This window comes from Mytilus trossulus, unplaced genomic scaffold (genome assembly GCF_036588685.1).
Source record: "Mytilus trossulus isolate FHL-02 unplaced genomic scaffold, PNRI_Mtr1.1.1.hap1 h1tg000234l__unscaffolded, whole genome shotgun sequence".
Lineage (NCBI taxonomy): Eukaryota > Metazoa > Mollusca > Bivalvia > Mytilida > Mytilidae > Mytilus > Mytilus trossulus.
Window position 1 is genome coordinate 3,928,188 of NW_026963315.1, and position 26,367 is coordinate 3,954,554.

Below are 26,367 nucleotides of genomic sequence, written 5' to 3' on the forward strand. Positions count from 1 at the left end.
CGATAGTATATTTCTTTCATCAAAATGTAGTAAATTTCGTCATGTTGTTCGTTGGTTGTGTTTTTATGCCCCACCTACGATAGTAGAGGGGTATTATGTTTTCTAGTCTGTGCGTTAGTGCGTCTGTTCGTCCGTTCGTCCGTCCTTGTGTCCTGCTTCAGGTTAAAGTTTTCGGTCGAGGTAGTTTTTGATGAAATTGAAGTCCAATCAACCTGAAACTTAGTATACATGCTCCTTATGATATGATCTTTCTAACTGTAATGCCAAATTAGAGTTCTGACCCCAATTTCACGGTCCACTGAACATAGAAAATGATAGTTCGAGTGGGGCATCTGTGTACTAGGGACACATTCTTGTTTGTAGTATGTTTTTCTATGTCATCGGTGGTAAAATGGTACATGCACGCACCGAGTGTTCGAAGTTTAGTGTCCGCTCAACGACTGTATCAAACCATTTTTTTTTAATTTAAAAATTATATATGCAGCTTCTTCCGGAACTATGTGGCATTTAGGGGTCCAAGTTACAACTGGCCTGCTTGAGAAGTTAAAAGGCGGCTTAGCTTGTCCGTCTAGTAAAATGCAATGCTTATATTCATTTCTTCTCACTCTACCATTGAATGTCAAAGAGCAATTCCTTATTATTTTTTTTAAAAGGAATCAGTTTTTGAAAATTGCAGAGTATATTGTAGATGTTTTTCAGCCATTTATCCAGGCTCAGCCCACATTTCTTTCTTAAAATGTCCTGTATCAAGTCATGAATATGGCAGCTGTCGTATGGATCGTTTCTATGTAAGTTGGCGTTTGATTTTCTTACACTTCAGTTTTCCGGAATCGATTTATGACTTTTGAACACCGGTATACTACTGTTGCCTTTTTTAATATTTTGTTCTGTCAAATATTTTTGGTAATTTTTGTTTTTTATTTTTTTAACCAGATTAACTGTCTGCATATCAATACCGTATTTTTAAGTGTTTACAAAAAAGACTAACATCAACTTTAAATTGACATGCCATGATGGTACATTTACTTAAAATATGATTTCTGTTTATACTATCAATACTTGTGGCTGGTTTACTTGAATAATATGATAATAGGTTGAAAAATTTCGAATTTCAATTTTAATTTATTCATTCAAGATAAATCTACATGTATCGTATTTTATGTGTGAACGCCATGCCGATGTCGCTGTGTTAACAAATGCAAGTTAAAAATACCTACAGAATCGTTATTCGTATTTTGGGCATTACAAAACGAAATAATGCATGAGAGCTCGGATAAAATAAAAATTAAATAAAAATCCGTGAAATTAATTTATGATTTTGGCTCAATAATTTTTAATTAGCGTCATTTTAAAACACAACGCGATATGTATGAAAAGCCAAACTGAAGGTTATTCGATGCGCTAAACCTCCAAATTCGAATATTAAAATAAAGTTTGGAGAAAGGAGTTGTTTTTTAATCAACTCGCTTTTTTGCACATTTACAGCAAGTCAAAATGGCGGCTTCTTAGTTACAACAGTTCAACAGTGGATTTGAAGGTAACTTACGAGAACAAAATGTAAAATAAAAGTACCAAATATTGTGTTTTATTATTGTAAAAATTAAACACGAATTAAAATGAAATAAAAAGAAGACAAATTTCTAAACAAAATTGCATTTTAATTTTTTGTTTGAATATCAGATATAGTAAATCATTCAATATTTAGTGTATTTGAATGCTAAGATACTATCTAAAAACTATCATAATTCAATTATACTAACCTCTTGATCCGATCAGAAACCATGCTCTTTCACTTACGATTAATCCAAAACTAAAAGCTAAACAAAAGACGGTCAAAGTTCCGTTTTCTTTTTCATTGTAAAGTAAAGTACATGTTGTAGACAGCTATTACTCTGTAAATTGTAACTAACACGCAATACTTCATGTATGTAAAATTTTAGAAAGTTTGCCAATGAAATCCCCTGGTTTTATTAGTAATTAACCATACAGGGCAGAACCTTAGTGCCATTGTTGTAACATTAAGGGGCTTTGTTAACAACTATTATAGTAAAATAAAGTATCTGCAGTTGAAACAAACAAAAAAAGAAAAAAAAAAGAATTAAACACGTTTTGTTTCTTGCGGTTATTTAGAAATAACGTATGCAAGCTACATATTTATATTTGACAGGGGTAACATAGAACATTTCTATAAAAACAAATGATATATAGTGAAGACACATGTTCATTGTTTCAACAGATCGGTCTTTTTTATCCTAAATCAGCCCACTATTGATAGTAGGTTTACAAATAAATTTTGACTTTTTTTTGTCTCCTGTCACTCCGCGTCCATATTGAGCAAATAGTAAATAAATGTGAATATTTCTTTTTCATGTTTTTGTGGGACAGTTCATTTTGGGGTCCTCTTGGCAGTCCATGCTAAAGGAATGTGGATTTCTTTAAAAACATCAGAGTCAAGTATTGCGATTTAAATTACTAAACATGTAATTTACAGGGTACACACAATACGAAAGTAATAGGTATATCGTCGGGAAAATAAAATATCTTTCCTTCGGATCGTTACGAATCGGAGAAAAACACACTGGCCTCGCTTTTTGTTCTTTTTGTCGAAGCTTGTACAAATAGAATTCCTATTAAAAGAATATTTTATATATATATATATATATGCCTTCCAAATACCGTTTCGATCCCTAACATCACTGAAGAGACATTTATTGTCGAAATCCGGATATGGTGTACTAAAGAAATATTGACACCGAATGTTTGTGGCACAACATCCTGTCCACAAGTTAACAATTTTTTTTTCTGTGACGTATTAAATTTATAATAAGATCCATTTTGTTACAACCTGTGATCAATTTTATTTGGCAATCGCCAATGGCAGTCAGCAGGGTTAAAGAACATCAGTTGTTCGACCTGTTAGTCAAATGCGTTTTGTTTAAATATACTTTTTCACTCTTTTGGTCTTTTGGAAAATGTTGTTTGTGCTGTTTTTAGACCCTTCTACAACGAAATTTGTTTTACATGCACACGTATAAAAATTGCGGTTTTTATCCAACGCAGTCATAGGTTTGAACGTAGTTTTCAATTTAGACTCGTTTATATTTTTTGTTTGGGCATGTATCATATTTTCCCTCCGGTTTATATGATCCGTTCATCCTATATATTGACTCTTAAAATTCAAGAGTTAATCTAAAAATGAGGGTACTTTCTCTAAAAATGAGGGTGCCTTTTATATGGCCTTCCAAATACCGTTTCGATCCCTAACATCACTGAAGAGACATTTATTGTCGAAATCCGGATATGGTGTACTAAAGAAATATTGACACCGAATGTTTGTGGCACAACATCCTGTCCACAAGTTAACAATTTGTTTTTCTGTGACGTATTAAATTTATAATAAGATCCATTTTGTTACAACCTGTGATCAATTTTATTTGGCAATCGCCAATGGCAGTCAGCAGGGTTAAAGAACATCAGTTGTTCGACCTGTTAGTCAAATGCGTTTTGTTTAAATATACTTTTTCACTCTTTTGGTCTTTTGGAAAATGTTGTTTGTGCTGTTTTTAGACCCTTCTACAACGAAATTTGTTTGACATGCACACGTATAAAAATTGCGGTTTTTATCCAACGCAGTCATAGGTTTGAACGTAGTTTTCAATTTAGACTCGTATATATATATATATATATATATATATATATATATATATATGTATATGTCATTCGTCAAAATTCAAACCCACATCTACTTTTACTCATATGTATGTCCCCACCAAAAATCTTAGGTGCTCCGGAAGTGTAAGCATATGCTGCGTCACTTGTAGCACACATCGTGTAACGTTTGAGTTATTACTCAAATAATTATGGGTTTCAATTATAATTAGGGAAAGGATTGGGTAGATATATCAAGGCATGCAATATAAAAGGTAATCATTTTACTATTTGACCGTTTTTTACTTTCACGCGGGTGATAAGTATTAATGCATTCTGGCTCAGTTAATGGTTTCTATTAAACAAATGAATTACTCAGAAGTGTATGTAAATGTAAATACCTTTTAACTTTTTATGTATACTGTTATATTTTTTAACTACGGAAGGACTTGGGTGAACATCTTGACTTATTACCAAAATATTATCACCGCAAAGAAAAGGACCACCAATTATAACGCAAGGGTCTGTATTCATCAAATGTAGGGGTTTATAGCTTAAGTTGGTGTTAAGTTATACCATAGTAGCACTACATTTTGAAGAGAGAAAGAATCCATCTCTTAGAAAAGAAATTAATCAGAGGCAGACGGTCCACCTTTTTTTTATTAATTTATTTTATTTCATCAAAATACATAATAAATAATCATGATAATATACAAAGGTATATAAAATATAAAATAGTCTTCACAGTTCAATGTCAGATAATTATAATTTAGTTAATTTTAACAGTTCTTACAATTACTAATTCTTAAGAACAGTTTGAGTTTTCTGCTGCAAAGTAATTTGTCTATGTTTTTTTTTTTTCTATTTGTAAAATTATGAAGAAGAAAACAAAACAGAAACCAGTTTGAGTTTTTTTAGAAAAAAAAAGAAGAGTTGGTCATCCGCGGTTTGCTTAATACATGTTATATATCACTGCAAATATATGGTATTTCATTAAAAAAAAGATGGAAAGTGAAGGGCCAAATTTAAAGGTTTCATTAGCAAACTTTAAAAAAAAAGTCTCATGTGTTTGTGTGATTGTTTTCAGTATAAAAACAGAACCTGCCAGCTATTCCATTCTCTCTCAAACTGTTCTTGTTTTTGTTTATCAATAGCTATCGTATTTTCAGTACAGTATAGATCACTTAACTTATGTTTGAGTGCCTGAAGTAATAAAAAAAAATTCAAACATCTTGCCAGATACGACACTTACAAGTGGCCATCCGATAGCATCTTTACACATAATCACTAACACGTAACACTGTTGACAAAGTAAGACAATTATCTCCCATTGCCCACCATGTGATTATAACTTTATAAAGCACAGGGTATTTCCTTTTTACTGATCCACAAAGAAAGACGAATAGAAGGAAACAATCTACATTTATTTGTTATTAAAACTTTCTAAAAGAAAAGACAAGGACCGATAAAAATATAACAGAAAGGTAATAATTACTACGTTAAAAGTGAATTATGGCTATAATTGCTACGAAGTAATTTTATGCAAATTAAAGTTGAAATTCTATACCATAAAAAATATGTTTACCTTGTCTGTACTAATGCGTCATATAATTATAATATTGTATCATATCGCCATTTGGTCACATGAGTGTTTAATAGACTCGTTGTAAATTGTAAGACTGAAGGGTAGATCCATTCTTAATTTTGGAATGCTACATTGAGTTGCAAATAATATATGAAAATATGAGATATATCTTTAATAAAGACAGCAACCAAACTTACAAAAAAATAAAACGCAAAAACACTTATTGGCACCAATCTTACCGAGTTCACTTGCTTATTACTATCAGTTTATAACAGCTTTTAATAATATACGTAAACAATAAGTGGTCCTCCGGTGTCGGGAACCTTTCAGGTGCATTTTGCAAATTGTTTACATATAATTTTGTTTTAGCAAGCTTTGATAAGTATGTCCCATCATTTCTATACACATTGCTTTCTGTAGCACATCGGATATTAAAGTGGATAACAATACCTTATTTTCATATCATATAAAGCATGTACAAATTAGTTTTATACATATTTGTTTATACTTGCAATCACTGATGCTCGGTGGCCAGAATTGTTTTATACTTGCAATCAGTGATGATCAGTGATAGATTTATGTTTTATACTTGTAATCATGGATGATCAGTGCTATATTTTGTTTTATACCTGCAATCACTGATGATCAGTGCTATATTTTTGTTTTATACTTGCAATCACTGATGATCAGTGCTAGATTTTTGTTTAAAACTTGCAATCACTGATGATCAGTGCTAGATTTTTGTTTTATACTTGCAATCACTGATGATCAGTGCTAGATTTTTGTTTTATACTTGCAATCACTGATGAACAGTGCTAGATTTTTGTTTTATACTTGCAATCATTGATGATCAGTGCTAGATTTTGTTTTATACTTACAATCACTGATGATCAGTGCTAGAGTTTCGTTTATACTTGCAATCATTGATGATCAGTGCTAGATTTTTGTTTTATTCTTGCAACCACTGATGATCAGTGCTAGATTTTTGTTTTATACTTGCAATCATTGATGATCAGTGCTAGATTTTGTTTTATATTTGCAACCGCTGATGATAAGTGCTATTTTTTTGTTTAAAACTTGCAATCATTGATGATCAGTGCTAGATTTTGTTTTATACTTGCAACCCCTCGTATTATAACGTGTGTGTTAATTCAAAAACAGAAGAATTGATCTGTTATAACAATAGAATATAAAGCCGACGCTACACTTCAAACCAGAATGTCACCCGATAACATAAATTAGGTACAAATATATATTAACATGATTGACACGCTTTTTAACATGTAACTTTGTTAACATACTGCAACAAATATTTATCCTTTTCCTCGTCATATGATTGTTATCAAATAAAGCACAGGGTATTTCCACTTTATGAATCTCCAAACAAAGATTAATAAAAAAAGATAACTACGCTATACGTCATTAAGACTTTCTAAGAGGAAAGAAAACTGGGACTAAAAAAATATATAATGGAAAGGTAATAATCATAACAATGAATAAGAATTAAAAACTATGTTGTTGCTAAAATGTATACGATGTCATTCAATGCAATTGAAATTGGAAATTCTATACATATCTATCACATTTATTTACCTTAGTGATCTTTACTGTTACGTCATATATTCATAACATAATAGCCTATCACTTCCGTGTTTGATAGACTTAATTGTAAGGGTGAAAGGTAGACCCATCTTTATTTTTGAATGTTACATTAATAAATGCAGTTGTGAGGTATATTTCATAAAGACAGCAAACAAACACACACACACAAAAAACCTTCAAAATAAATGTATAGCTAAAAAGATAGTATATACCAATATACATATGTCTATGACATTAGTTATCAATTCAATGCAAATTGCAAATAATCCTAACTGACAATCTAGAAACACATGATTTATATATCATACAAATAGAGCGAATGAGAAATTTACGATTATAATGTAATGTTATATTTCAAACTGATCGTTTGAGTTAATATTTGAATGCAAGCTGTCCTTTGATTATACGACAATCACAAACATCTTTAACTAGCTCATGACTAAATGGACAAATAGGTACAGACTTTTAACACATCCGAAACAAGACATGTGCAAATATAAAACAATCCAACAGCATGTCCACTTGATAACATGGTCTCTCACTATGGACAGATATTGTTGACTGATGCTGCTGGTCCTCCGAGTGGGACAGTCTGTTATTATCATGTCTCCTCATATATGTCAAACATGTATGTTTACTTTGTACCTAGAACAAAACAATCGTCCATATACACCGTGTAGAACGCCACATGCGGGGTGTCGGCTTTGTTTGACATGGGGTGGCGATTTTGAGGCGACGAAAAAGTAACAAGGTAAGTTCATGCATCAAAATTTCTTATTTTTAGAACTCTCAGTACCATATAATGTATTGCACGGAAGGAACCGCAACATAATCTATTTCCTGAACGCAGAAGCAGTCGCTTTCAGTGCTCAGTTTTCTCAAACACCTCGCCCTAGTTTTCCGTGTTGCAGATTTTGAGGCTTTATATGCAAATTTCGATATAAAAAACTACTTTACACAACTACCCTCCGTATCATTTATATAGAATTGTATTCCTCTCATCGACTTCCACCAAATACCAGTTTCTTAGTTAAAATTAATTGGTTTTAAAACTGTTATTCATCAAAATATAAAGTGTCGCTCGGGGTGTCAGATTTTGCGTCGCAAGGGGTAGAGGCTTGTCATAAAAAAAGAATACATTTTCTTATAAATCGATCTCTATCTGTTACTTTTTAATTCAAACACACCTATATTGTTAATATGACAAATTACAAACTTAAGGTAAGTCATTTGATCCATATTTTAGTCTTTTAAGTAATGTTCATTTTTATTGATAAACCTAGCAAATAGAGACTCAAAGTAGAAAAACAATTGGATATGAATAGAAGTGTAATGTTATTTGTTTCATATTATACCTTTGACATACAAAAATATTGACAAATGGACGTAATAATATGAAAAGTACACCTATAAATGAAGAAAGGTGTACCCGATTTATTATCAAATAATTAACGAATTAAATTGAGTTGAATATGAATACACTTAATTAAATGCTTTGAACAGATCAATCTTTAATCTTTCCATGATTTTTTTTCCAAATGTAAATTCGAGATCGTAAATGTTTTTATATAATTTTTATTTAATAACTGTATCAGTTTATTTTCACTGATTTAAACTGATCGACGCATTAATAAATTAATTGTTGTTTAGACATTAAGTAAATGCATTAACGTGTATCTTTTTTTTAAAGGAATGGAACGAGAAGAATTTGAAATAGACCACGAAGAGGAGGTTGGCGAACAGTTTGTTTGTCATGTGTGTACCAAAAGATATAAGCACGAGTCATCCCTCAACAAGCACCTAAAGATACATGACGATGAGGAGCACCCTTGTATGCAATGTGAAAAAACATTCCGTACCATGGAACAATTAAAACAACACAAAATAAGGACACACTCAGAAAAAACTACCCACCTTTGTGCTGAGTGTGGTGTTTGGTTTAATTCCAAAATGGCATTGAATAACCATGTGAGGTTTAAACATAGACAAAAAACATTGGTGTGTCCAATTTGTGACAAGAATTTTAAAGACAACTATGCTTTAAAACGCCACCAGGAGTCGCACATCAAAACAAAGAAAGAATGTCCTAAATGCAAACAATCTTTCAGGGATGTTGTACAGCACCTTAAAAATTGTAAAGTTCACAATAAAAGGACAAGACAGTACGAATGTGATATCTGTAAAAAGAAATTTTTGTGCAAAAGATATTTGCAAAAACATTTAATTTGTAAGCATCAAAATCCAGAACAATATAGATGTACTTGTGGAAAAACATATTCGTATTCCAGCTCACTGAGGAGGCACGAACGAATGTGTCCAAACCATTCAACTTAAAGCACCATATCTATTTCGGCTATAACGGCAGTGATAGCCTACAACATCTCAGTATATTCTTGTCAACACCTTTTGTTAGAATGTTCGTAGGCAATGGCATTCATGAGTTATAAAATCAATTCTATTAATTACTTTAATAAGAATATTGTCCCTTGCTAATATAATTTATATTGATATATTTATATCATACAGTATGCAGGTAGCATTTAGTGTGAACTATGTTTATTATTTTGATATTATTGATATTATGTTACTTTTGTTAATCAGTTTTCATTGAAAACAACACATTTTTGTTATATTTTTTGTTATTTGTTACTATAAATAATGCTCAAAGGGAGTTGTTACAAATAAAAATATATGATTACAATCAAATTTTGTGTCTTATATCTCTTTGAGATCCACTCCCAAACGTTTTGTTGGCAGAATTTTTGATTCGTCTTTTCTGTGGTACTGACGAACCGATAGTGCACCTCGAGCTGGAGCCATAGGACCTGATATTTCTCCAATTTTAATTCTTCGCTTTCTTGTTCCTCTGGCTGGAAGGTCAAATGCATGATCTCTGTAATCATATGAATAATAATACAGAATTGCATAAAACAAACACATGAAGCTAATAGAAACGACCCGCCAAAAAAAAACCAAACAATTCAAACAAAACTATAAAAACAACAAAAAAACACAATTAAAAAAACCAACATGAATATTTGAACAGTATCCAAACAAAGAAATAAAAAAAGTATACATACCAAGTGCAAAATAGTATTCTTAATTGCTAAAAAACAAATGGAAAACGAATTATTGATGCTACTGAAACGCTCCAAAGTCTGATTAATTCCATATTTGTTTAATTGTAGTCTGCTCTATGGTTGGGTTATTGTCTCTTTGGTACATTCCCCATTTCCATTCTTAATTTTATATTTACTTTATGTATAATATTGGCGTATTTAAGTTATTTTTCTATAAGTATTACCTTGGAGTAATGATACATTGGTTTGGTGTTGTCTGTATGTCTGAAATTGTCTGTGCTGTGAAATCTATTTCATGATCGGGATACATGCCAATAGATTGCGAAGGTTTCATTGAAAATCCTCTGAAAACAAATATGAACATAAATGTAACAACAGAAATTCAACAAAGAAAACACAGGTAACATCAAATTCTTCAAATTTTATTCAATTCCGGTTCGTTTAGAGATATGTTTATAGTCAAAGTAGACCTTCAAAGTAGATATGATATGATAAATATGTAACAGAAAACGGATAGTTCTAGCTGGGCGATTACGAACGAAAAAACTGTAAACCTGTTCCGTTGTATATTTGTGTACAAGTCGTTGTTTTCTCATTGACAATTTTTTCAAAAAAATGACAAGGTTTTATTTTAAAAAAAATAATATGTATGCAATATAAAATCTTCATTAAATCGTTACCTTGGAATTATAATGCCATTTGTTGTTGTCTGTTGTTTTTCAGACCATTTTTGTGTCGTGATGTCAGCCTCATGGTCTGGATATATGCCACTTGACCGTGACGTTTTCATCCAAAAGCCTCTGCAAACATAAATACACGAATCATTACACGAATAAAATGGTACCACGTAAATATTTGCATTATATTGAATACATAAATAAACATTATTTAGATTTCTCTTTCGAATTATTTTACACTTGTCCTACCGGGGTACTTTTTGACTGTCTATGCAATATGGTATTTGCTCATTGTTGAGGCCATACGGCATTCTATAGTTGTTAATAAGGTGCAATGTTTGGTAAATTGGTGACTTGTCTTATTGACGGTCATGTTTTATCTTCCTTCTTTATAAAGATATTAAGTTTTTGCTTATTAACTTTTATATATCACGATTTCAGGGCAATAATTTAATGTGCAATAGCAGAAGCTCTGATTCGAAATTGTCTTTTGATATGATGAATTAAAATTTTCAAAACTTATTGATGAAGAAATACAGCTGTTCAATTCCCTTTCTCTATGCAATAAGACTATGCTTTGCAATATAAAACAAATCTAAAATCATTTCTGAAAAAAATGTTATGATCTGATGTTAGGTAAGCTCTAAACATGAAATATTTATGCATAGTTATACCTGTCCGGATTACTTTTGCATGTCATTACTTCTACCACACTGGATATAAGTTCAGGGACATCTCGTGCTTTGATTGAAACCTGTGAGGTTGGGTACATCGCTTGCAAGACTCCAACAGTTGTTTCTGCTGCTAGACTGCCCACTGATCTTATGTTGTATCCATTTGCCATGGTATACAACTGTATTTTGCTATCGATGTCAATCATCATCCCTTCAAAGGTAACACATGGAATTCCTTTAAAATATCTTGTGTAAGGAGGAAACTTTGAAAAGTCCAAGTCCTTCAACAGGAAATTTCTCATTTCTACAAGGAAGCAAATTCTTCGTGCTGCAGGAATTCCAGGGTTGTCGCTCGCTTCATACCAATTTCGTATTAGTCTAGTTAGATTTGACGCTTTTAGATATTCATTCTTTTTCATCCAGTCTTCAACCTCTTGTGAAAAATGGGTCCTGGCATTTGCGACACTTTGTTTATCAATAAGATCTTCTACAAAAGGTAACGTTAATCTTGTTTCGTTTGATTTAGCGCACTTGTGCCATGCTAATGATGAAACACCACATATGCCTTTTGTACTTGTCCTGACACGCAAGTGTGTTAAGTTGTGAGAACAATCAATACTCTTTGTTAGCAAGCGTCCAGTCATTGTGCTTTTCTCTGGATAAGAAAACCAGTATTTGATATCTTCACATATCCCTTCAATTTTTGCTGGACATGGGAACGGTGATTCATTTTGCCATTCTCTTAACTTTTTTTCAAATAAATATGCAGAATAACCAATACGCAAATTAGCCTTTGGGTAGGCCTTGGTCTGAATCATACGCTTACTAATCGTTTTTAAAGGCAAAGGATTCTTTAGTTTTGTGCGAGTCCGACTTTGGGATGGTTTGGTTGAAACAGTCGAAGGTACTTCAACCCCGAACATTGTGCATACGTAACATACTTTGTCATCTTTTTTTTCCAATTTTTCCTGAATTCCAAACTTAAGCTTGGAATTTCATTCTTACATGTTTCATGTAATACTTCTAAATCTGGGTGTCTCAATGATCTAATCGCCAAGTATGAAGTCAATTTGGTCCTTAACTGTTCAGGAGTACCATTTGTCCATTTAGATGCTGTTTTTGGATTTTGTTTTAAACTAGTGACAAGTTTGTTTAAAATTTCTTCGGTTAGTTCTATGTGAGTTGCTGTACTACGTTGTTGTTCATTATCAATTCGTGTTGTCTCCGACTCTCCACTTGTATCTATGATGTCGTTTAAATTGTCGGATTGTACTTCAATAGTGTGTTCAAAATCCGTCTGCTTTGCATGTTCGGATTCCGCATCTGTTGTGTTTGCCTCGTTTGCATTGTCAGCTAGACATACATCTGTTATTTCGTTCGATACTTTATCTACATCTCTTAGTAGGTCAGAGTCAGAGTTCTCAGGCAAAATGTTGATTACTGAGTCTGGAAGCCAGTCAGTACTTCTACTTCCTGTTGTGTCATCCCCATTTTCTTCAACACAATCCCCAATTTGTTCTTTATTCATAATTGTTTGACCTGCAGGTCCCCTTATATTCATCAACACTTTATCTTTACTAGACACCGATAATGCCCCTGAAGACAACCTATTCACACAAATGCCCCTGTCCTGGTAACTGTCAAAGATATTCACTAGTTGCTTCAGTAACTCCTGTTTTGACATTGATTTGGTACTATTCCAAACGTCCTTCTGCAATTGAAAGATGGTCAAAGCTTTGCCACTTGTGTCCCGATTCATTAACTGGATCCATTGCCCATCAGTGGATAAGTTTAGAATATTCAAACCACTATCAGTACATTGTTTCAAAACGAAATTCGTTGCTTGTCGCATAGCATTTCCACTTAATCGATAATCCTTTAGCCCAAATGCGATCGGTATAGAACAAGGTATCTCTTGGTTAGAATTCCTATTTTTATTTGTCAGGACCCAAACCATGACCTCTGTTGCTCTACGTCTGCAAATTTCATAAGCGTAATTTACAAATACTTTACATTTCTCAATTGCATTGTTTAAATCTTCAAACGGTAATGTAGCCGCTGGATTTTGAAGGTGGCACCTCTTTAACGGCTGCATGTAATAACTATCAACTGAAAATGTCATCAATCCACTGTCTGTCATGGTACAGGACTGTACTTCACACAGGAATTCGACGTTGTTCTTCGCAAACTGTTTTATTTTCTCTTTTATTTCCTTTGTTTTGACGCTTATTCTCGTTGATTTTTTTGGCTTATTATTTCCATAGATATTCGTCGCCTCGGACCAGATTTCTGTCCAAAGATCATTGTCGAACTTCACCTTCAAAAATGTGGAGCTTTCATGCGTATAAGATACATATATCAATGTTTGGGTTCTAAGAACAAACATCTCAGCCAGAAGTTGACACACATAATATTCTGGAAGTGAATAGTGAACGGCAACTCTCTTATCATTTGGGAAAGGACACTTTATTTCAACGGCTGCAATGATACCTCCATCGGAATCTGATTTATTCGGCACTTGTGACCTTATACTTCCATCTGGTGACACTATCCCCAAAACGTCAATGTTGTCTCCAGGAATAATATAACATCCTTCTTCTATGAAAAAGCAATCTGGAAAATAGACGGGCAAAACTTTACCTACAAGTGTTGCTATTCCATCTTTTTCGTGATCACTACCATATTTCATCCGTGTTTGAGTATCTTCTGATACCTCGCTATCAATTCCTTCTATAAACTTTGCGTAGTGAAGTCGCTGTTCCTTTAGTCCCCTCAATCCCAGAGCTGAGTGTAATGTACTTCCCGTTATTCTAGCGGACTTTCGAAGTATATGCCATACATCTGACCTCTGCTTAAGATATCTTGGTTCTAAAGCTTCAACACTTTCATCATGTTCCCTGAGGCTGAAATGGTTTCCTTGATACGATATGTCCATTGTGATTTCGTTAATATAATGGGATTGTGATCCAAATATACCACTTGAGCTAAAAAGAACCGAGTTGATACAGGAAAGTCCATTTTCGATACGTTCTGTTAACTGAAATAATGACGCCTGCAATCCACTTATTACAAATACAAATCTAGATTCACGCCAATTTTCACCTGCCATTCCTTTAAACTTTTGAAGACCTAATTTCTGACGTACTGCAAGCTCTTTGCAGTCTTTCAATCTTAGACTCATAACATTTAGTGCTTCTTGTACCCTTCTACAAAGAGAAAGTACCGAATCCTTGTTTGTACCCAATAATTGTTGGCCTTGTAAAAAAATTATTATTTCATCTAAAATATTTATTTGGTCTTCTAGAAGTGTTTTTCTTTCCTTAAATGTAATCCCATCTTCAAACCCGAACATATCCACATCTCCCCCTTTTCGATCTACCCCTGCTGTTACCTTTTTTCCGTCAGCACATAGCATAAACTCATGATTTTGTTGGTTATGCAACATTTTTAATACCGGATAAAGAATGCCTGGAGAAGTTGTCTTTGGAATATCAAGGTCCATGGCGATGAAGTCTGAAATTATCTTCTGGCTTGGAACGGCAAAATTGATTCTTGCGTCTTGGGGATCGGCCATTCCGCGCTCTGACAAGTTTTCTGTTATTTGTCCAATACTCTTTGGTCCACCCATGAAATATAAAAATTTACCATGAAAAAGTCTGTAGCCTGTTTTCCAGAACCTCTTTGTGGTTTCTCGATACGACATTTCTGATGTAATTCTATTTGACATGAATCTGACTGTCTCCAGGAAAAGAAGAAGCGATATATTGTCTAAAGGAAATGTATTTTCTTTTACCATTTGGATAAAGGATAGAAATTCAGTAGCCAAATTAACTTTCTTTAAATTTTGAATCGCTGTTTTGAAATCATTTACTATTGTAATATCATCGTCTTCGGGAATACTTGAAGTTGTGTTGTCATTTGCTAAAAAAGATGCCGGTAAGTGTTTCATTGGAGAGCGTGTTCTAATTCTTTTAGGAGTGACGGATTTTTGCGGCGTGCACGAGTGCTTTTTTGAAGAAGCTGGTGATGAACTATGATTCACTCTGGCTGGTGGAGGCTTCGGGCATATCTTATATTGATGACTTTTTTGTGATTTTCCCCCATGTTTTGGTTTATTGAGCCATAGCCTTGACTTTTTTTTTACCATGATAGTGACTGAAAAGGAAAAGAAATCGTTTACCAGCTTTAAAACTAAATATTTTGAGCCTTTTTTTTACTATGAAAGAAATCAAAAGCACATGCTGTATAAGACCAAAAATAGTCAAAATGAAAAACCCTTATTTTGTCATGGTAAAATAGATGTGTTTGAAATAAAATGTAACATATGAAGACTAATTTACATGAAAAATATGTATTTTTTTATGACAAGCCTCTACCCCTTGCGATGCAAAATCTGACACCCCGAGCGACACTTTATATTTTGATGAATAACAGTTTTAAAACCAATTAATTTTAACTAAGAAACTGGTATTTGGTGGAAGTCGATGAGAGGAATACAATTCTATATAAATGATACGGAGGGTAGTTGTGTAAAGTAGTTTTTTATATTGAAATTTGCATATAAAGCCTCAAAATCTGCAACACGGAAAACTAGGGCGAGGTGTTTGAGAAAACTGAGCACTGAAAACGACTGCTTCTGCGTTCAGGAAATAGATTACGTTGTGGTTCCTTCCGTGCAATACATTTTATGGTACTGAGAGTTCTTTAAATAAGAAATTTTGATGCTTGAACTTACCTTGTTACTTTTTTGTCGCTTCAAAATTGCCACCCCATGTCAAACAAAGCCGACACCCCGCATGTGGCGTTCTACACGGTGATATAGGTGTTCTTAATCATGTAATATCTTGTTTCCTGGTCCATATATTTTTTGGTTTATGTGTCGTTCGTACACAGTTGCAAAAAATATAATATTGTTTTAAGGTAGATCATAAGTATATATTTTTTTAGACAGAATTTTCTTATAATTTGCCAAAATGAACATTTTACTTTGCTTTTTTCAAAAAGTTAATTAAAAGTATGGGTCACCGTGCTATTATTTAAGCTATGAGTCGTTGAAAGTTGCCAAAATTTGGTTAGTTTGTTCATGAAAAAGCACATTAGTGTGCATAAAAAAAAATCTATGAGATAGAATTTTGAAATAAATTGTGAGAAGATAGGTTTCCTAATATGTTTTAAGAAAATAAAAAGAAAACATGGTGTCACCGAACTTGTTTTCTTGCTATAAGTAAAAATACAAAAAATCCCTATTAGCCCAATATAAATTTTGTACTAAAAGAGTTATCTCCCATTAAATGGCTCATTTGATATAAATGATGTAAAACCCAAAAAATTGATATTTGTTTTAATATTTTGTTTAATACAATTAATTAACAAGTTCTCTTTACATAGAAAAACAGTCTAACCATTGAATTGCAAATTTTTATCCAAATTTGCAGATTTAGGCAAATAACTAGACCGATTTTGTACTGTGATTTGTACTATCCAAGATGGCGGTATACCATCAATCTACCTTAAATGATATTCAAGCAACGTACCTCTATCGACTTCCCGATCTTTCTGGCGTACATACTAAATTTAGTCCTGGTATCTATGATGAGTTTATTTACAAGTTTGTCACCTGGTATATACTTCTTCAATCTAAATTCATCTCTAGGTTAAGTCTTCAGAAAAAGAATTTCTCATTCCCGGAAGTCAGAGTGAAGTTTCATGTAGGATGAACAGACCACAAACGTCATTTCTTTGATCTTATATACCTGTTGCATACATTTTTTTTATTTTGTTCTCAGTCACCACTCGAACTTGAGTACCTATACTTACTCTTTTTGAATTTTCATTATTGTATGATCCGATTATTTCCCTTTAGTCCTGACCGCTTTGTAATTGCCATTGAAATAAAACAAAATTGTATCCCTGATTTCTATTTTTTTTTAAATTGATACTAGAATGACAGCTGCATGGATCGGTGGGTTTAGCGTTACATTTAAGACTTTATTCTCATTCGGATTGTTTTTGTTTCTTTTCATTGTTTTTGTTTCTACTATATTTTTTAAAGCATGTGCAGAGAAGATAGACTTCGTTATTTTATAGTAGGATCCGTCATACTAGAAGTAGTCACTCCACTGTTCTGGAAGAGGATAGAACATGATTATACTAACAGTGGACTAGCATCACTGCAGGATTTCTTAAATAAACAATCCACAAAACACACCCTCTTTCACCTTCGACACGGGAATACCTGGTGCTGTAAAGACAAGACAAACTGTTCCAATAATGGAGCACTTCCACTCAATTACTGCCAATGGGATCAGTTATACATAGAAACCAATCCTGGTGTAAATCCACACGGCTGTCACTGTAAGTTTTCAGCCAATCCTGTTCAACTAGATAATTTCGATATCACACTGGCTAGCCTGATTCTGCTTAACTGTTGCATCATTCCATCTGGTGAAAAAGCTGCAATCCAAAAGTTACGACAATACAAGAATGACTATCTGAGTCATAATATAAAAGGGGCTATAACCAAAAGAGAGTTTAAAACATTGTGGGCCGATCTGACAAATTTAATCTTACAACTTGACCCCGGTAAACAAGATGACTTGACCAGAATAGAGGCAAGACCACTAGATGAAGCATTATGCAGCAGATATTGTGTAGATCTTCTTGACATCCACAAAAGACTTGACGAGGTAAGTAATTCAATTTGTAAAATAATTTGAAAACAGATGCTAAAAAATATCAATTCGACAAAGAGAAATGTTAATCTGTTAATCAAAATGTAACATGCATATTTTAGTTCAGCTGCAAGTCTCGTGGTCTTCAAATTTAAATCAAACGTCGATTACTAAAATACTAGTACCCCGAAAGTCATTTAAAAGTATAACATTGTCTAGTAAATTTTAAGACCTTGACGTTACAGATAGACATTCAAACGTGAGTCAAACACAACGTTGTATATTTGATCATGTTGATTGTGGCATGTGTTTGTAACCATGAACAACAAGACTTATATTCCAAACTTCATAGTTTGCCAAATTCTAATACTGTGTGCAACAATATCAGGCATATGAATATACTTCAAGTCATCAAACAGTTCACAAAGTACAAGTACATGACAAAGAGACCAACACACAGAGGGATGTAATGAAAGGAGTGGTGATGCAACAGACGTATAGAATTGCAAGCAGTTTAAGATTATTATATCAAGTTTATTTTCCTTTGCAGATTGACGATACAATGAAGATCATGAATAATTCAGTACAAGGTACCCTTCAAAACATGGGTTCATCGGTTAAAGATTCACTAAATAACATGGAAGCAACAATACTGGGTACATTGAATAACATTGATATATCTCTACAGGTAAGCAGCCCATTATATTTTACAACGATTTTTCTCCGATGTTTTATCAAGTTATCAAACCCGTTGTTTAGTGAGGTACATGTTCAGTCTGTATCTTTCTATGATGTGTTTTGATCATGATATAAAAATTTAGTTGTGATATCCTTTTTATTGTAGAGGAGTTGTTGTTTTATGCCAGGAGAGGTATGGCATGTAAATGCTTTACAGAGAGGAACGACAATCATGGTTAGTTACCTTAAAATAATAATTTAATTGTGGATGTAACGCGTCTTCTGATTGGCTGACGTCGTTTTTGTTCATCAGCTCATATATAGGCATAATTTAGTTATGTGACCGTGATGTCATCAACGTTTTTTCATGGTTTACTCCGGTTTAAAAATGGAATTTAGAATTAAATTAAAAGAAAAGTCTGTAATATTTTTTCTGTCTATTCGAAATAACATAAAAAAATGTGGTGCACACTTTAATATAATCCGCTTTGCGGATTATTTTGTGTACCACATTTTTCATGTTATTTCTGCATAGACAGAAAAAATATTACAGTCATTCCTTAAATGATTTAGCAAATTTAAAGGTTTGTCAAAAATACATTTAGGACAACAGTACCCTTGAGAAATGTTCTTAATATCGAATAACTAGAATCTACAATTAGTAATAGGTATCCAATTATTTAAACCATTTTTGCAATGCAATTCTATCCAAATTGAGGGGGAGAATTTTTATTGCCTATTATAGAATGCAAAATTATTTGTTTATACTATAATTTCCCCATCTAGAATTTTTGGAGGGTCATGGCCGGTAATTCAGAGAGCAATACTAGTTTGGGTATAAATAAGGTCATATTATTAACTTTCTGGTTAAAATCGAAAATAAATTGGGACCATTTACTCGGACAATTATCCACTCTATACATTTCAGAATCGCCTAAAATTTAACTGAAGATGAAAGTTTTGATAAATACTCTTTGGATATACTACAAATTTAATGATATTTATATTTATTTCATCTCCTTACACTCTCCCATTCAAAAGTTGGTAGAATCATTAAGGGACTTCATACATCTGTACAGGACTGGTATGATGGTATCCTGTAACTTTATATTCTATTCCAGTATAAACATACAAAAAAGGGGTGGGTACAAATATTGACATGCCTATTTATACACTTATTCAATATCTTGAGTAGATTGTCGATAAAATAATCAGGTTTTGTTTTTATAAAGCACAATTTCTAAGAACATAATAACAGTACGAGTTCAGATTAAGGACTCAATTTATAATAAAATGTGTTAACCATATCATTTTAAACACCATACAGTTTGCTGACTTCATTTTTTGGTGACATGACAAATGCGGTTCATATTTGAAATAAACAATATACAGGAAAGAAATACCTAATGTTATATATCGGAAACTTCTTTGACGAAGATATTGAGAGTTCTGTCGAAATATTATATTAGAATTAAGTTGCTTAATGAAAAACCTTTGTTGTTTTAGTTGCAAGAAAATTGATATCCTCTTCATCAAATTACCAAGAACAAGGAGGTGTCAATGTAAGCATGGAAAGTCCGACAGGTAAGCATTGTTCTGCTTCGAAATTCGATAGTGCCTTTGAAATGTAGAACATATTCTTGAAAGGGCCATAACTGTCGAATTACTGTTAACAAATATGACTCAAATTCTCATATTTGATTCATAACATACTTAAACGTAAATGCAATTTATAAAAGTCTAAAGAGAACAATTCATGATGCTTGGACTCGATAATATATATCAGCATTTTGAAGTTTTTTTGTCCGTACGCTATCTAGTTGACTATCAAAGTGACTTCCGTAAACTGCTGGCGGTCACATTACATATTAACATGAATATAGACATATTAAAATAGCGAAAAGTACTCTGTTCAATTTCATATGAATGGTTTACAAAAAAAAGTAATCATCGTATGTACCAGCATAAAAATTAGTTTTTGTGGATCAAATCAGTCAATCAAATGTTTTACCCTTGTTTCAATTCCAATGTTGACACACTTTTTTTTAATAATGGAACACTATATGCGTTATTATATCTAACCAATGTGTTCGTTTAAGTTCAGATGAATATGGTCTAAATGAGGTAGAAATATTCACTTGCAAGTGAACAGTTTTTTAGAAAGATTGCTTTACTTATTTTGACAAATTTTATAACATTTCTCCTCTATATCGTCAGTACATAAATATCTGAGTAGTTTTACTGTTGTTCTTAAATTGCTTATGTTTAGTCGAATATCTATTCTGTTATTTTTCAGTCGACGTGTTTCTTACTAAAAGACAATCTCACCGGTTAGGACAATGTAGATTCACAATATATCGCCAGATAGACCTGACATCAGTAGCTGGAGATGAAAAAAGAAGAGTAGTATCCGATTTAGTTATGATGGATGATGCTAGATGGTAATATGTTTACCTTTCCAATGCAGACTACTGATCTGTATTTCAGATGGATCCAATATGGACAGTATACATCTTCAGGGTAACCCATGTTATGTCACAGCAGTCAACAACACTACAGTAGCTGTTACTCTGGACAATATTAGTTGTATTGAGATGTATGATATAAACAGTAAACTAAAGCTCAAATCAATATCAGTACACGAAATGTGTTACAAAGGCATAACAACTATGAACAAGAACTTGGTTGTATGTGGTGCTAACAGACTACTGTTCATATACCATCATACAGGGGAAGTGGTAAAGACAACCCAAACTGATTGCTATCCGTTGAGGTTATATAATAGTGGTGACAGAACATTCTACAGTTCCGATGACGTCGAGGACAGCAAACTGTACTGGTACGTATTGACAGAGTTAAAATCCCTAATTTATATTTTACATACTGTATTGCAGGATATTATTACGAGATGTCCATTAAACCTAGCTTTTGCGAATCAGTGTAAATTGCAAAATTGAATTTCGCGAAAATGTATGGTCATATTCGTTTTTCGTGAACGATACATGCATCCAATCGGCAGATCAATAACGGTAAATGGTAGTTTAAACAACATGAAGGGCAAAGGGTTTTTGTACATACATGTATATATGTATATAAGATATGAAACTCGTCTAAACATCAACCCAACAATGTAAGATCTGTAAATTTGCTTTCGCAAATTATCGGTTCTTCCCTCGCCGGGATTCGAACCCATGCTACTGTGATATCGTGACACCAAATCGCCTGCACTGCAGTCGTCCCGTTAGACCACACGACCACATGGGCTCTCAAAGAAAGAGCTTTCGGTGGGCATGTGTTACCTTTCCACGTCAGTTTTAATCTAGCGGCGTACTACAGTACATGATATATAAGGCATGAAGATGTTATTGTTACAGATCAGCTAACTTATCTATAGTAAAGGATTCTACAAATTAATGTAATATACAGTCACAGAAAATAATTATATTCATAAGTACGTCTGAGTCAGTGACAACCCTACAACAGATGTATATAAGATATGTATACTCAAAGTAATTAATGCAACACGACGGGTGCAATATGTGAAGCAGATTTTACTTACACTTTCAGATCACCTGAGCCCACACCTGTTTATTATGCGGTTCGTCTTGAGCTCAGTCTAAATTTCCATGTCGTGTTTACTTGGTTTTTTTTTTGTTGTTTTTGGTTTGTTTAAGGTGTCTTTGCCATGGCCTTGTCAGTTTGTTTCGATTTACGAGTTTGAAAGCCCTTTTAGTAAGCTTCATATAATATTGTTCGAAATCATTTTATCTTAGGTAAATTGTATTTTTGTACCTAATTATTACAGGCTTTATATCAATAACGTTTTACGTATATGGCTACATTTCAGAATAATTAAAGTATATTTTTTTATATTGCATATGACTTACTGGTTTTTCACGCAATGCAAAGAAAAATTAGGATTTTTCTGTTTTTATTTGGTACTATACTGTTCAATAACTAAATATTGGTAAACATATGTGAATATTGTCTGTTATACTTTATTGTAAGTTCTTAAAAGCATACATTATTTAGGCAAAGTAAATTTGAAAGATGTATTTAGTTGTACCAGAAGTCAAATATTTGATCAAAGATATTTATTTTTATAGCAGGAATTAAATATAAGAATTGAATGTGTTTTCTATACAACTAATATTGTTCAATATCTTGTGTATCATCAGCATATGTATGTCATGTTATTTAGAACATCAATAAAAACATAATCTTTGCTTTTTTTATGTATATATAACGCATGAAATAATAAAATCCTCATATTTAAAAAAAAAAGACAAAAGTTTACACTCTCAAATGTCTTACATTAGTTTTACTGATCAAGATAAAATTTGAGAGAGATGTTGACCATACACAAGGCAATTCATTTCTAAGACTGTGCATGATTTATTTGCACTAAATCCATCGTATTTGTCTTGGAGTTGTAGTCTGAAAAATCATAGTTCACATGTTAACAGAAATTTGTTGTATTTGCTGTCAATCTCGAATTCCCTGGATTGGTACCTCGTGCTGTCGACGAATGGCATCCCTATTTTTCTCATTCAGCTGAATTCATTAAAGAGCGGACAACATACATTTTGTCTCGTATAGTTTTCTGGGAAATTTCAATATGCTGGATTCCATTGACGACATACAATTATATTCTTTTTTATTAACGTGTGTTTCCAAAGATATTCAATCATCAATAAACCTTCATCAAATCATATTATTATTCCATAAGACTAACTCCGTAAAGCGACTTCTCAATAAAAAGAAAAGAACTATCTTTTAACTCGACACTTCATTACATAGAGGTAGTATTCTCTAGTTAAATAATTCATAGTTTGGCGACTTGATCATTGAAATTCAAATACAGGATGCAACACTTACAGTCAGGTACGATCTTTGATTATAAATATTTATAATAAAATGACAGTAAATTTTACTATTCTGAGTATCTAATTTCCATATGCAAGAAAATTAAAATCCACAAAGTGTAAACTGAATAACGATTCTTTTTTTTTCTTTTTTTGAAACAATTAAATCATCTTTATTGCACTAAATGCTGTTTAACATTTTACCTAGCTTACAGTATTAGGCTAGGTATCCCTGTATATCAGTTATTATACATCCAGGGAGAATGTATAATAAAATATTATATAAATGTTAGTATTATACAATTAGACATAATACATAAATTAAATTAACATCAATATACATTGATTCAGTCATTAATAATAAAAAAAAATTGTCTGCTTACAAATCGGGAAAAAGTTTATTAAATTATTTTAAATTCAAATCAAAAGGTTATTTGCTATACGGGGGTTTTTTTTGGCACCTCGTGGTATAATATTTATACAAGGCCAAGGGAAGTTAGCATGTGTTTATTTGTAAGAAAACAAACTATACCTTTACTTACAGGATACAATATGCTGATGTCTTTCATAGGATTTTACCGGTTTCTATATATCTTATCGAATTTAATCTTATAATGTCATATATTTCCTTTTTGAAAATTTTAAAGATTTCTATCTTTGTTTCTTTATTGTTTGAAACAAAATGTGCCTTATATATGGAGAAAAATATAACTGTTATCAGGGTGTTTATATCAAAATATTTTACATCTGCTATTTTATAGCCAGTTATTAAATTGTCTAGCCTTAAACTATGTCTATCTATTTGAAGATAAAGTAATAACTTGTATATTTCTTGCCAGTAAGTATTATTATAAGGGCATGTAATAAAAAAATGTTTATAGTTGTCAATTTCTTTGCAAAAATTGCAAGAATTGTTTTATAATACTTTCCACTGTAATAATAAATCGTTGCATGGAACGATGAAGTTGAGTAATTTCCATTTAAACATTTTAAATTTGTTGTTTTCTAGGTAATTAAATATAAAACTAAGAGTGCTTTTAAATTTTATATTTAAATTTTCTTCAAAAATTCTTTCCGACTTCAGAATACCTACATGTTTTTCTTGTTTATAAGGGGCAATTAGTATTGAATATATTTCTTTATTATCCATTTCTGGATAGATATTATGATTGATTAGTATTTGCAGAATTTTTGTATTCTTTATATTTACTTTTGTTTTAAATGAGCTTACTTGCTTTAAAATATTCTGCCAATGTTTTGGAATAGCTTTCTTTAATACTGATAATTCTCTAATCCAATCCCGTTTATCTTTTAATTTAAGAAATATTTTATTTTCTGATATATGACCTCTTTCATCAAGTATGTCATTTACATACAGAATATTATGTTCAATCCATTTATTAAATAATAAGTATTTTCCTTTTGTTTGTATGTTATGGTTGCCCCATAAAATCTGCTTTCTTTTATCTAGAAACGATTGAAGTATCTTTGTCTGTCCTCCCGTAACATTAATCCATGTTTTAATCAATTGCTGATAGAACTCAGGAAGGGATTTAAATATTTTTTTGTCTAACATATTAACATTTTTAATGTTCATTTGAAATATCAATAGGTTTTTAACCAATTTTGTTTAGGTAAGCTTGGGATATTATTGACCAATTATCACCAGAATTTTGTTTAAGTTTTAAAATCTACCGTAGTTGAAGAACTTTGAGATATAAGTCTATGTCGATCATTTTTAATCCACCTTCTAGATAGTTTTTACAAAAAGTTGCACGTTTAACTTTATCTTTTTTCCCATTCCATATAAAATTATATACTAGAGTTTTAAACTTTTGTATTATTTCCTTTGGTATGTACATATTTGATGCGATGTAAGTCAAATTTGGAAGAATTAATGATTTAACTACTATTATTTTACCTATTAATGTTAAATTTCTTTTCATCCAGTTTGATATTATTTTTTCACATTTTTTAAGCTGTTTATCAGTGTTTAGTTTTTGACAGTCTTGATTGTTATAACCAAAGTAGAAGCCAAGACTTTTAATATCATCTGTTTTCCAATTTATGTTTTTAAATTTGTCTCTGCTATGTTTAAGTTTTCCTAACCAAAATACCTCTGTTTTATTTCTGTTTAGTTGTAATCCTGATAAACTTCCAAAAGTTTCAATTATATTCATTGCTAAACTAACATCTTTTTGTGATTTAAGAAATAGTGTTGTATCATCTGCAAGTTGACATATTTTTAGTGAGCAATTTCTACCATCTAGTTTCACCTCTTAACCTTGAGATTATTATCTTCTCTTAGTTTAATTGCCATAATTTCAACCACTAATACGAAGGCTAACGAAGAAATTGGACATCCTTGTCGAATTCCACGAAAAATGTTAAAACTGCTGGACACCCAACCATTGTTGAGTATACAACCTTTTATGTCTGTGTACATTGTTCGAATCTATCTTATAAAACTACTTTTAAAGCCAAATTTTACCAAGGTTTCTGACATAAAGTTCCATTCAAGGGAGTCAAATACCTTAGAGAAATCAACAAAAAGTACAGCGCCATCTACTTTAAAGTTCTCTGAGTAATCAATAACATCTTGTATTTGCCTTATATTGAAGCCTATGTATCTATTTTTTATATAACCTTTTTGATCAGTATGAATTATTTTTGGTAAAACTTGTTTTAATCTTTGAGCAAGTGCATAAGCCAACAATTTTACATCATAATTTAACAGAGTTATTGGACGATAATTATTTAAAGAAAGTGGATCTTCATTTTTTATATATTAATGATATTGCTCTAACTTTTTTGTGAAGTTGATAATTCTCCTTTTTTATAGCAAAAATTAAATACCGATACAATTAAATCTTTTATTTTTTCCCAA

The 26,367-nt window shown here is 32.1% G+C and overlaps 1 protein-coding gene across 1 annotated transcript; it reads left to right on the forward strand.

The window, feature by feature from the left end:
* The first annotated feature begins 5,037 nt into the window (after positions 1-5,037).
* LOC134701269 (uncharacterized) lies at positions 5,038-21,534 on the forward strand. Its single transcript, XM_063562395.1, has 7 exons — positions 5,038-5,132; positions 17,319-17,952; positions 18,488-18,593; positions 18,782-18,850; positions 20,122-20,199; positions 20,912-21,056; positions 21,510-21,534. The coding sequence occupies exons 2-7, from the start codon at positions 17,320-17,322 to the stop codon at positions 21,532-21,534; spliced, it is 1,056 nt and encodes a 351-aa protein (XP_063418465.1). The 5' UTR covers positions 5,038-5,132; position 17,319.
* The last annotated feature ends 4,833 nt before the right edge of the window (positions 21,535-26,367 follow it).

Bases quoted from the DNA above. Each gene is read 5' to 3' on its own strand.
- LOC134701269 (XM_063562395.1), top strand. From the start codon at position 17,320: ATGTGCAGAGAAGATAGACTTCGTTATTTTATAGTAGGATCCGTCATA. The intron at 17,953-18,487 runs GTAAGTAATTCA...TTTCCTTTGCAG, and splicing joins TCCACAAAAGACTTGACGAG to ATTGACGATACAATGAAGAT. The intron at 21,057-21,509 runs GTAATATGTTTA...ACTGTATTGCAG, and splicing joins ATGATGGATGATGCTAGATG to GATATTATTACGAGATGTCC.